Raw genomic sequence first — 12296 nt, forward strand, 5'->3', positions numbered from 1 at the left:
TTTTTTAACGCACAATCTTTTAAAATAAATAAGTATTTGGTTGGCTGTCAGTAAAGCTCCTGATTATATGTTGGCGATTTTAATGTGATACCGCATGTCGCACATAGGGCAGCCCCATTCACTTCAATGGACTGCCCTATGCACTTTTGGCACCCAAAAGTAGCTACTGCTCTGTTTTTGGAGACAGGCTTAAAGCGATTTTTAAAGGCGCATTTTGCTGTGATTGCCGCGAGATTCTGTCACACAACTGCAGCAAAATTGCACATGTTTGAGGTGCCACTTAAAATGAATGGCACTCAAACCTACAGTGCGCGTTTTGCAGTGATTACCATGCAATTTGGAAGTGCACTCAGAACTGCGCCGATTCCACCCACAATTTCAAATCGCCAAGTGTGAATGGGGGCCTAAGGGTTAGAGATAGTTAGAGGTTAGGGGCATTGTTCTTAAACTGTAACTTGTGCCTTGGGTCAGGTTGTATGGTTGTGTTTCATATTCCCATCGCACACGTTCCTGGTATAAGCTCTTAAAGGTTGGGTGCTGCAGCAACAACCAGCTGGATACTGGTTCAAGTCACAATGTAGATATTTGCCAGCACACCAAGGATCAGCACACGGTGGCGTCCAAGCGGTTTAATTTATTGCATGATCACAACACAAAAGGTGCAACGTTTCGGAGTCGCGCAGGACCCCTTCGTCAGGCATGTGATGCCTGACGAAGGGGTCCTGCGCGACTCCGAAACGTTGCACCTTTTGTGTTGTGATCATGCAATAAATTAAACCGTTTGGACGCCACCGTGTGCTGATCCTTGGTGTGCTGGCAAATATCTAGGTTGTATGGTTGCAGACATCCGAATCACAAGAGATATCAGTATCTAACACATATGTGCTTAAAGCTGAGCTTGCATGGACAAGAAAGGTCCACTTAATAAATCAGGGTCCCTCCCCCTTAAAAAAAGGAGAACTGATAAAAAAAACTATGGAGCAAAATGTTAGCAAATATACTTACCTCTCCTTGGCTTACACACCCTGGGGGACAAATCTTACCAGATACAGCCTCAGCATGGTGCCGAAGCATTTTTTCATTCTATTTAGGATGCTTAGAATCCCCTGGGATCTTGCTGGAAGGATCATGACTTCACCATTACCTAGGCACCACGGGCAGGAGGTAAGTATATTCACAAATTTTTTTTCCCCCACTTTTTTTTATAACCATAACTCCACTATTAATTATAGGTGAGGGAGCCCTGATATATTAACCACACCTTAGTTTTTTAGTGCATGGTCTGCTTTAAATGACAAATGTTTCAATTAAGATGATGGCAAAAACACCAATCACTTTTTGCATGTTATTAGTGTATATGGGGGTACGGCTCGGGCTGGGCCAAGCTTCTATATGACGCTTGATGGACATACCTCTCCTTGGCCCTCACCCTCAGCCCATTTCTTCCTTTTCTACCTCCCTATTGCTTTCCCTCCCCTCTCCTTTCCTCCCCACATACCCTTTCCCCATTCCCAACTACACTGGACTGGTATGCATGTACTATCTGGGAAAATATGGACGAAAGTTTGTGAATCTACCTCTCTGCATACCTTGAAGGTTACTACCACAGTGCTTTTTCATGTCTATGCAATGTATTCTTTTAGCTTGACTTGTACTAAGTGTAAAAATTCAATAAATATTCTTACGGGGAAAAAAAAAGGGCAAAAGTAACGTTAGTAGCAATCATTCTAAAGGCCTGTACACACGATCGGACTTTTTGACAACAAACATGCAAATTAGCTGTTTTAGGGCAACATCCGACCGTGTGTACGCTCCATCAGACAAACTTTTTCGGACTTTCCGGCAATAAAAGTCTGATAGAGCAAAGTCCGATCGTGTGTACACAAAGCCATTGGACTTTTGTACAAACTACAGTACCTGCCCACGAGAATGTTTCCAGCGAGATCCCACTGCGCTGGTTCTCAGCGACAGGGTACTGTACATCTCGCGCTGGCTGCAATAGGAAAAACACATTTTCCTATTGCGGCGAGCGCGAGAGGGAATTCCCCTCTGGGAGCATACCAGGCCCTTAGGTCTGGTATGGATTTTAAGGGGAACCCCCTACGCCGAAAAAATGACGTGGGGGTCCCCCCCAAAATCCATACCAGACCCTTATCCGAGCACGCAGCCCGGCCGGTCAGGAAAGGGGGTGGGGACGAGCGAGCGCCCCTCCCCCCCTCCTGAGCCGTACCAGGCTGCATGCCCTCAACATGGGGGTGGGTGCTTTGGGGCAGGGGGGACGCCCTGCGGCCCCCCTACCCCAAAGCACCTTGTCCCCATGTTGATGAGGACAAGGGCCTCTTCCCGACAACCCTGGCCGTTGGTTGTCAGGGTCTGCGGGCGGAGGGCTTATCGGAATCCGGGAGCCCCCTTTAATTAGGGTGCCCCCAGGTCCTGGCTCCCCACCCTATGTGAATGAGTATGGGGTACATCGTACCCTTACCCATTTACCTGGGGAAAAAAAGTGTCAATAAAAAAACACACTAGACAGGTTTTTAAAGTAATTTATTAGGTAGCTCCGGGGGTCTTCTTCCAACTTCGGGGGTCTTCTTCCGACTTCTCCGCTCTCTACGGCCTCTTCTCCCGGTGTCCGGTTCTTCTCCCACTCTTCGGCCTCTTCTCCCAGTCGTGTCAGCATCGGAAGAAGAGAAGAGGGAATAAGACGATGGAGAAGAACAGGCCACCGCTAGAAAAAGAGTGGCAAAAGAGCAGAAGATAGCGGAGGAGCCCGGCAGAAGAACCGGAGAGTAGGAGAAGAACCGGACACCGGGAGAAGAGGCCGGACACCGGGAGAAAAATCGGACACTGGGAGAAGAGGCCGGGGAGAGCGGAGAAGTCGGAAGAAGACCCCTGAAGTCGGAAGAAGACCCCCGGAGCTGCCTAATAAATTACTTTAAAAACCTGTCTAGTGTGTTTTTTTATTGACACTTTTTCCCCCAGGTGAATGGGTAGGGATACGATGTAACCCATACTCATTCACATAGGGTGGGGGGGCTGGGATCTGGGGGCCCCCTTACTAAAAGGGGCTCCTGTTTTCTGATAAGCCCTCTGCCCGCAGACCCCAACAACCAGGGTTGTCGGGAAGAGGCCCTTGTCCTCATCAACATGGGGACAAAGTGCTTTGGGGTGGGGGGGGCCACACCCCCCCCATGTTAAGGGAATGCGGCCTGGTACGGCTCAGGAGAGGGGTGGCGCTCACTCGTCCCCACCCCCTTTCCTGACCGGCTTGGCTGCGTGCTCGGATAAGGGTCTGGTATGGATTTTGGGGGGACCAAAAAAACGGTGTGGGGGGTTCCCCTTAAAATCCATACCAGACCTAAGGCCCTGGTATGCTCCTGGAGGGGAACCCATGCCGGTTTTTTATTTAAAATTTGGCGTGGAGTTCCCCCTCATGATTCATACCAAACACCTGTCGACAATGCTTGTCGCTCATCGCGAAAGGAAAAAACACATTTTTCCTTTCCCGATGAGCGAGCCAGCTTGGTGCTGGCTCCTGCAACGGGGCTCGCAGGTGTCAAATCTCGCCGATACAGAAGTTGACCAAAGGGTGGAAGTAAACAGCTCAATAACCACGTGATTTGGTGAAAGTTGGATGAAAAAGTCCTGCCGTGTGTATGCTTAATTAGTTTAAGGCCAACGCCCTTTGTACCAACTTTCCCGTGGATTTTTGTACAAAGTCCTATCATGTGTATGAGGCTTAACTGTTTTATTAGTAAAAGTTACCTGTGTTATTATTTTCATGTGGAAAATAACATTCTAAAGATTACCTCAGAATCCTCAACTGTGAGCGCTCTTTCTGGTTTTTCATCATCTGTGAATTTAGGCTCTAGAAGTTTTTCTTGGATGTTTAGTTCAGACATGATTTCCAGTATTCTTTGATTTCTTTCATTCACCCGAGCCACTTCTTGTTCCTTCTGTCTATATATAACTTCAAAATCTTTGTTAAAGGCTGTTTTGACATTGTAGATGATGTCCTGTGTGAAATGGTATGGTATAAAAACAGGCTGCTACCATTGGAATGACAGCTCTATAATATTCAGAAAGTAATATTTAAAACATATTTTCGCTCTTCTCTACATTTTTGACATATATGAAATTGTAAGTCAGTAAGTCAGCAACATAAGATATATAAAGGGCCAGTCTGGCTCAAACTTATACTTTACTTGTTGATAGTGGGACATTCATTTTCTACACTGGTGCTTTTTGACACAGAGCTCTAAATGAAAACTTCGAAACTCCCCTTGATGTCCAAATGTCTCAAACGGGTTGATTTACTATAACTGGAGAGTGCAAAATCTAGTGCAGCTCTGCATGGTAGCCAATCAGCTAAGTTAACTTCAGCTCATTCAATTAAAGTGATTGTAAAGTCTCTTTAAAAATAACAAACATGTTATACTTACCTGCCCTGTGCAGTGGATTTGCACAGAGCAGCCTGGAACCTCCTCTTCTCGGGTCCATCTTCGCTGCTCCTGGCCCCTCCCTCCTGTCGAGTGCCCCCACAGCAAGCAGCTTGTTATGGGGGCACCCGAGCCGAGCTCAGCTGTGTGTATTTATTCAGACACGGAGCTGCGGTCTGGCCCTGCCCCCTTTCTCTCCTCATTGGCTGACTGACTGACTTTGATTGACAGCAGCAGGAGCCAATGGCACCGCGCTGCTGTTTCAGCCAATGAGGAGGGGAGTCCCGGGCAGCCGAGACAATCCTACAACATCTCTGTATAGAAGGGGGCTCAGGTAAGTATTAGGGGGGCTGAGAGGGGCTGCTGCACACAGAAGGCTTTTTATCTTAATGCATAGATTGTATTAAGATGAAAAACCTTCTAACTTTACAACCCGTTTAAGCTTTGACAAAAAAAAAAAAAAAAATTGAAGCGGATTGGCTTCTATGCAGAGCTGCACCAGATTTTGAGCTCTCCAGTTTTAGTAAATCAACCCCATAGTTTTCCTAATACTAAAGTAATACTCAGCACTCCATCTGCTTATCACTTAACCTAACCCCTAAATCAAGCCTTTAATACTTACCCTTTCAACATTTAACCCTTAACCTGTGCCTTACAACTTAATCCTTGACATCTATCCCTCTACAATCCCAACCCTAGTGTTTATGGAAAACCATGTACTTCCTTACCCCTAAACTAAATTTTAACATTAAACTAACCCTCTGTTCTTTTCTGTGCTGAATCTTAAAACTTCTGATGACAGCTGTCTGCCAAAAAATACTAATGCTGAGATGTCATCACCAAGAGTTACTTATTAGTATGGGTAGATTTTGGAAAGATCAATCACCTATCGGCATCTCATATCTCCAAGATTCTCTGCTCAGGTATCTTCACTTCAATTTCTAGGGTCACAGTCTCTCTATTGGCTTTTTAATTCATTTTAAAAGCCATATGGGACATTTTCAATATGCAATGGATATTTCAAAAACCTTCACACATATATTTAAAAACAAACAAGTGATGAATACTGTAGTTCCAAATTTCCCTTCTTGTGTGGTTAACAAGACAGGAAAAAAGCAGAATAATTAAATTTAGGAGACAGACAGCAATAAAAGAACTTGTTTTTAGTAGCGTGAGGAACAGATAAAATAGGTTTTTATTGTTGTCTTTGTCCCTATTGGGAAGATTTTTCGGACATCTTGTGAGGTTACCATGGCAGAGAGAAAATGTCCCTTAGGCCCCTAAGGTGCGACTTGTCCTGCGACTTGGGACTGCAAAGTCACATGACAAGTCGTACCCCATGATTTCCAATGAGTTTACACAGGCATTCCTTGAAATTGCATCAAAATCGCGGCTGCAATCTCGCGCTGGCTGCAAGTAAGATTGTGGCAAAATCACGCAACTTTCAAGTTGCGGCAGTGTGAAAGGGGCCTTAAATGTTACATAGACAGCAACAGAGCTGTGTAGACCCCTAGTGCCCAATCTGAAGCTTGGGGGCCCCATGCAGTCCTTTGGCACTTTTTGTGCGACCTTCGGGGGGCCCCTGCAGACACTAATCTGCATTTCCCTTTTGCCCTGTTATAGCAGTGATTTCTAGCAGTTTCATGTAATATGTTCACTGAATTTTATGTGTGGCCCTTTGGTGATGTCAAGAGATGTCACACTTGAGGCCCCTGTATCAAGAAAGGGGACCACCATTGCTGTAGACAAACGGTATTTTAGGCAGCTGGATCCTCTAGTGTAGTTCAATTTCTCAGCGGGAGGGTGTCTTCTGATGATAAGGCTCTTGGGAGGCAATTCTCAGGTACTCAAGTATCACTATATGGTTCTTGGATCTACCTTTAAGAAAAGTGCCAGACAGCAGCCAAACCAGCAACAGGCTTTACGCTCCTCCACAAAATATGCATTTGAGAATCCCACCTCTTGTCCAGATCTTATCCAGATCTTATTTTGTCTAACCTTTTTAGAGGCTCTGAGAAAGTGGGCCCCTCAGAGGCCCCTGAATTGTGTTATGGTGTTATAGCTTTTTAACAGATACAGTGAAGAAGAGAGTTTCTTGTTGGAAGTAACACAATGTTCATAGCTTTCAACAGATGTCAGCAATCCACCTACTTGAAGCAATATGATTTGGTTTATTTTCTCCTCTCTGCTGTGCATTTCCAGCTGACTGTACAAGTTAGACGTGTCACCTCCATACTGATCACTCAGACTTCCAATTAGTGACGTGGTATCTTGATTCTTCACTGTCTCCTCCTCCACTTCTTCATCCTCTTCTGACCCTATTCTTGTGTGAACTTCAACAATTTCCTTTCTTGCCTACATTTAAAAACACAAAAATGACATTGCCATACTATTATATTACTATAAACTGTCTTACAAGCAGAGAAAGAAGTACATACAAGAGTAGCAACTGTTCCATTTGAGTTGTGCTAATTTGCAGTGCATCATCCCTTAGAAAATGATCATACCCGAAAGTACATCATCAGGTAAATTTATATAAAACATTCATTAATTGAAAGCTGCAACTGGGCTTGTGGTGGGATTGCGTCTTCTGCAAGCTAATGAGCAACAGAGGGACGTATTTTGGTGAGCTTACAGAAAGAAGACAGTTTAGGAGGAGTGTCCCATATTTGGTAATGTTAAGAAGTTGGCTAAAGATCAGGCCAGGGCATTGGCAAGAAGCTTACAAAATTGCAGACTGAAAAATGTTGATGCCTTGATTATACTACATAGTCAGGACTGTGTTTGTCATAACTGTATGGGCTTTACTTGGTGCCTTTTGCCTCATAAACATGTTTTGCATTTTTAACTGTGTGTTTAAATGACATGTCTTTAATTTATTAAAATTATGTATTTTAATGTTTTTTTTACTACATGTAAATTAATGTACTAAGTTTTTTACCTTGAGATCAATAGATTCAATCTTCTTGAGCTTCAGCACTCTGGCAATATCTTCCAGTTCCTTTGCACTTCGTTCTTTCAAGGGATAATTTTTGACCTCATATCCTGTATGAAAGGACTAAACCAAATACATTAGTATTGTTAAGCTTGAGTGCTCCCACATAGCCAATGGACTTGTCTTCCTGATTATGCTATATTTACCATAATAGATCGTCCTTTAACAGCCATGGCATCCCAGCATTCTTTCTTTATAACATCACGCAGGTACTGTTTGGCCAGGTTTTCCATTTCAATTTCTTGCCTCACCTTTTAGAAAGCAAATATTTTAATTGAAAAGTATAAGCTCTAAACAGAACCGTAAAAATATACATTTCATCTCTTTCTACGCATTAAAAACAGATACGAACCAAACTAAATACAAGAGCATTACAGATAAAATGAATTTGTTGACCTTTGTTTTTCTTTATCCTCCCATTGTCCTCAACTCAAGTACTATAAGAAAGGAAATAAAACCCACACCAAAAGTGATAAAAAAAACTATGGTTGTTTCATTATGCAAATATGAATGGTGCTATATGTACAAGCTAACTCACTTTGTCCATATTCAAAATTCATAACTATTACTATAACTATTAAAGCTAGGATTTGCCTTTGAGGAGCATGTTACATGCTTCATATGTGGGGTTCTTACAGTCTAAAAGTCAGGAAACTACAGAAAAATAGATGATCCTACAGAGCTCCTGAGAAACTTGTGTTTTATGTCTGCAGTTCCCACAATAACCACATTTCTTCTCATTGCTAAATTTTCACAAAGTTGCCCAGGGGAGAGGAGCCAACTTTACCAGGCTACTAGTGCCTTGAAGAAAATATGGTCCAGAGCAGAAGACAGTTTAATCCAACAATTATGTGCTAATGAGTGGACAGTAAAGCCATAGGTATACTATATCTTATTCTTTGCCCAACAGGATGATAGGAGGGTTTTTATACTTGCCGTAAAATGAAGGACTTCGGATACAATCAGATTACACTGCCACCTACAGGAGCATTGGACACTGGCAAAAAGAGAAAGGGCAAGCCATCCTGTATAACCCCACCTCTACCCAGCATGCCACAGTTTTGTTGTAAAGCAGTTTTAAGAGCATGAACAGGGGAAGGACCTGTGTCTCCAATGGACTCCAGGAAAAGGTTTTATACCAAGTACAAAAAAATCCTATTTTCATTCTCATCCATTGAAGGACACAGAAATTCAGATACAGTCAGGATGTCCAAAAGCAGTCCAACTGAATTATGGGCACCAGCAACACAGTAACACATTCTAACAGGTCCTATAAGGAAAGACAGGTTACTGCCTGCAGCCCAGGAGCCACCTAAATGCCTGAATCTGAACCCGGATAATGTTGAGTCCCCAACTAAATGCCTGAACAAAAGGAGACACTTAGGGATTATTTAACTAAAGGCAAATTGGATATTCAGTTTGCAAGACAATTTTTAATTTATAGGGGCATTTTCCCTTGCCCCTATAATAGTGAATGAAGTGAAGCTCTGCTGACTTCTTTTTTTTCAACTTTACATTTTTAAGTTAAGCTCTGCCGACTTCTATCATCCAATCATGTACAAGCAAAAATAAAATTTTTCCTTGCATGTAATTGGGTGTTTTTTGCAACGTCAATTTTCACCACATTCACTGTGCTAAGGCAAAACATTCCCTAGCAAAGTGAAGCCTATTTGCCTTTAGTAAATCAACTCCAAATAATCACCCTAATGCTCAAAACCAGAATAGAAAAGGGTCACTGCCATAAGAAAAAAGGAGTTCCGAGCCTGAACAAGCTGAAGGCCGAGCAACTCTGACAAAAAAGAGTCAGTCTAGTGTTAGGCGTGTCCAACATGCTCTTCTTGCTCCTGCAGCTTCTGCCTCTCACGCTATTCCTGCTCTACTGTTATTAACCCTGGTCTGGGCTTGTGATAATGTTTTCTACCTGGCTTTTTTATATTTTGCTTCCCCTTGATACTGGATATTCTTTTACTGACCTTTTGCCTGGATACAGATACCCTTCTTTTTGCCATCTTCCCTGACCTTCTTTCCTGGGTATAAATACTCTTCTTATTGCCACCTGTTCTAACCCCCTTGCCTATAAAATGAACTATGTTCCCATCTGCTATCAGTTCAGACCACTGTTAGTTTGGCGATCCATCAGTTACCAATCCTGGTTGCTCCTGCACACAGCATCCGCCTTGAATTTTACCATCTTGAAGCCAGCTGATACGGTACATTAAACTTTTTCTCTCTCTGTTTGCTGGTGAGTATCCCAGTTCTCTGAATATAGCACCGCATCTTAGTATAAGTAAAGATAATACTTTTTTTTTTTTCATTTTGGATACATTTGAGGGGGTTTAGAACACTTATCACAAGTTTTTTTTTTTTTTTTGCTGTCTGTTTGCCCACTAGGTAGATTCACCTTCTCTATTTGTCCTGTTAGCTTTATCACCGAATGTGAAAGAAAAAGAAAAGAAAATCCCAAATTTGGGGTTTTTACCAAAACAGTAATAGAGGGGAAATCTTCCAATGGGGATACTATTTCCAGTGACCTCAGGACAATCAGGCATTCCCTCACAATGGAGGGATTTCCTCTCACTTGCTGTTTTGGCTATGGCACAGGAAGTGAAGGAAAATCCCCACAATGGGACACAGGTGGCAAAAAAAAAAATGAGAGGGGTTATAACCCATCCTTACGCTATCCAAAATTAAAAAAAAAAAGTTTAGTTCTACTTCAAGACATGGGGACATCTAAGTACCAGTAGGAACAATAGTTCTAAGGGAAAGGCAGCTGCTATAGGTGAAATGGCGCTGAAGCCACACTATTTTTGCAGAACAGGATGTGAACCAGTAAGCTTTACAACTAGCCAGGCATCCTTACAAGGGTGGGCAGGAAGGAAGTTATACCTAGGCTGGTGAAATAGGAACCACCAGAAGGAACTGAGGATGAACTAAAACATTCTCTAACACCCATAGGTGCTGCTGGGGCCTGGCAGATGATCCCCAGGTTCAGCAAAGCATCAACAGTTTGGAAACAAGAAAAAGGAATCTTAGCAGAACAGCTAAGAACATTCATCCGATCAAAGGAAGAATAAGAATAGGCATTTTTGAAGACCTCCTTCAAGAGGCTGCAGATCAACCAGGTGAACAGGTCTCACTAAAACTTTCGGACATACTCTTTCCACAGTAGAGGGTACCTGCAGAAAGAAGATAGCGCATTCCACCTGCTGACAATCCAGGGGCCTCCAGGGAAGAACTTTGCCTGCCATGTAAGATCTCATGTGCACCCAGGTGGGCAAGCCTCCCCTCTTGATGCCAGGAAACTGGCTCACCAGGATGAGCCAGTTTTCAAGGTATTGTCCTTAGTAAAAACAGTGTGAGAAAGACTAATACTGTTCTCATTGTCCACCACATGTGCCAGGCTACTTCCCCTGTCACAAGGAGGACTCCCACTCCTGAGCAGCCAGATGATAGCTCCGGTATGGTGGTACTCCAGCTTGTGGAATCCCCAGATCTGGGGAGCAGAAACTACCTTGGTCACCTTAAAAAAAAAACAAGTTCATAGAGACAAGTCCATTGGTTGCTCAGAACCCAAACCCATGATAACAGAGAGGGCTGAAAAAGGCTGGAAATAAATGGAGGAGGAGGCCACCCTGAAGATAATTCCCTTAACACCATACACTCTTGTATGGAAGGATAAAGGGTGAACTCTCTCCATAATGGCAAGGGACCTACAGGTACACATAGTGTGAGCCTTTTTAGCGAGTGATTAAGTTGAACCCCCTCGCCCATTGAAGATAAGTAACTGCCAATGCTGCATTCCAGCAAAGCCTGATCCGACCGGATCCTGTACGTGTTGGGCCCTTTCTCAAGGTGCTGACTACAGGGGTCCATAAAGCTGATTCTCTTCACTGGAGGTCCTCTGAGAATTTCACAATGGGGATTGTCAGGAGATGGGGCTAGGCTGAACAAGGGCTGATGCTCCAAAAAGCAGCAGAAGTGCCTGAGCAACACTGGGCATTCTGGTCCCTAACCAGTTTGGACTGGTTCAAGTCTATGTTGTAGGTCAGGGGTCTCTCTGGAGAAGAGGGACACTGGGAGGTACCATGTACCGAGAGCAAGTACAGGAGATCTTCTTGAGGAAGGCAGTAGTTGCCCGGAAGGGGTAAAGCTGTAAAAACAGACAAAGGGGTCCAGGGGTAGGAGGAACCTAGGGAGATTAGGTAAAATGTATTGTTCTGTGCAGTAGCACAGGGGATATAAGAAGGGGGTACCAGAAGCAAGAGATTAGTCAGTGAGCTTAATAGGGGGAGCTCTATACATTTGTTGGAGAGGCAAACTAATCAAGGACCTGCCAGGATTTACAACCAGCCCCCAACATGTAAAAGGGGGGGTGTGCATCTTTATGGAGGAAGATTTTCAGAGAGGTTAGCTGACCTCTAGGTTTTTTTTTTTTTGTAATTCCTTTATTTTTCAAAAAGTTGCAGTTTACAGTCAGGTAAACAAAAGGGGAAAACGCAGTATTTATCAAAAGACAATAACCAAAAGGGTCACACCATTTAGATCCATAAGCCAACAGGCTAGGCAAGACATAGTATATATGGGCATATATAACATTACCAACATTAAAATGATCATCAATGTGCAGGGTATATAAGGCATATGAGGTGGCGGCATGGGAGACCCAGAACGAATACTTGTAGACTTAAAACTGTGCAACTATATAGGACACAACAATATATCGGGAAGCTGGGCATCCCGATGGCCACCCAAACCCAGACAGGAAACAGTGAGACTCGGATAATACATAAAAGAATTTTCAAATATCTGAAAAATAAAATGCCCATGGCTGAGCCAGGAGTAAGGGGACAGGTGTCCCTTGTTAG

The 12296-nt window shown here is 43.5% G+C and overlaps 1 protein-coding gene across 1 annotated transcript in view; it reads right to left on the minus strand.

The window, feature by feature from the left end:
• CFAP43 (cilia and flagella associated protein 43) overlaps positions 1–12296 on the minus strand; it is a 130102-nt gene that overhangs the window by 57414 nt on the left and 60392 nt on the right. The window contains exons 21-24 of the mRNA XM_073620531.1: positions 7578–7682; positions 7378–7494; positions 6588–6791; positions 3807–4013 (exon numbers count right to left, since the gene is read on the minus strand). Coding sequence (XP_073476632.1) covers positions 3807–4013; positions 6588–6791; positions 7378–7494; positions 7578–7682 — 633 coding nt within the window. The remainder of the gene's footprint in view (positions 1–3806; positions 4014–6587; positions 6792–7377; positions 7495–7577; positions 7683–12296) is intronic.

Source organism: Aquarana catesbeiana, linkage group LG03 (genome assembly GCF_042186555.1).
Source record: "Aquarana catesbeiana isolate 2022-GZ linkage group LG03, ASM4218655v1, whole genome shotgun sequence".
Classification (NCBI taxonomy): Eukaryota; Metazoa; Chordata; class Amphibia; order Anura; family Ranidae; genus Aquarana; species Aquarana catesbeiana.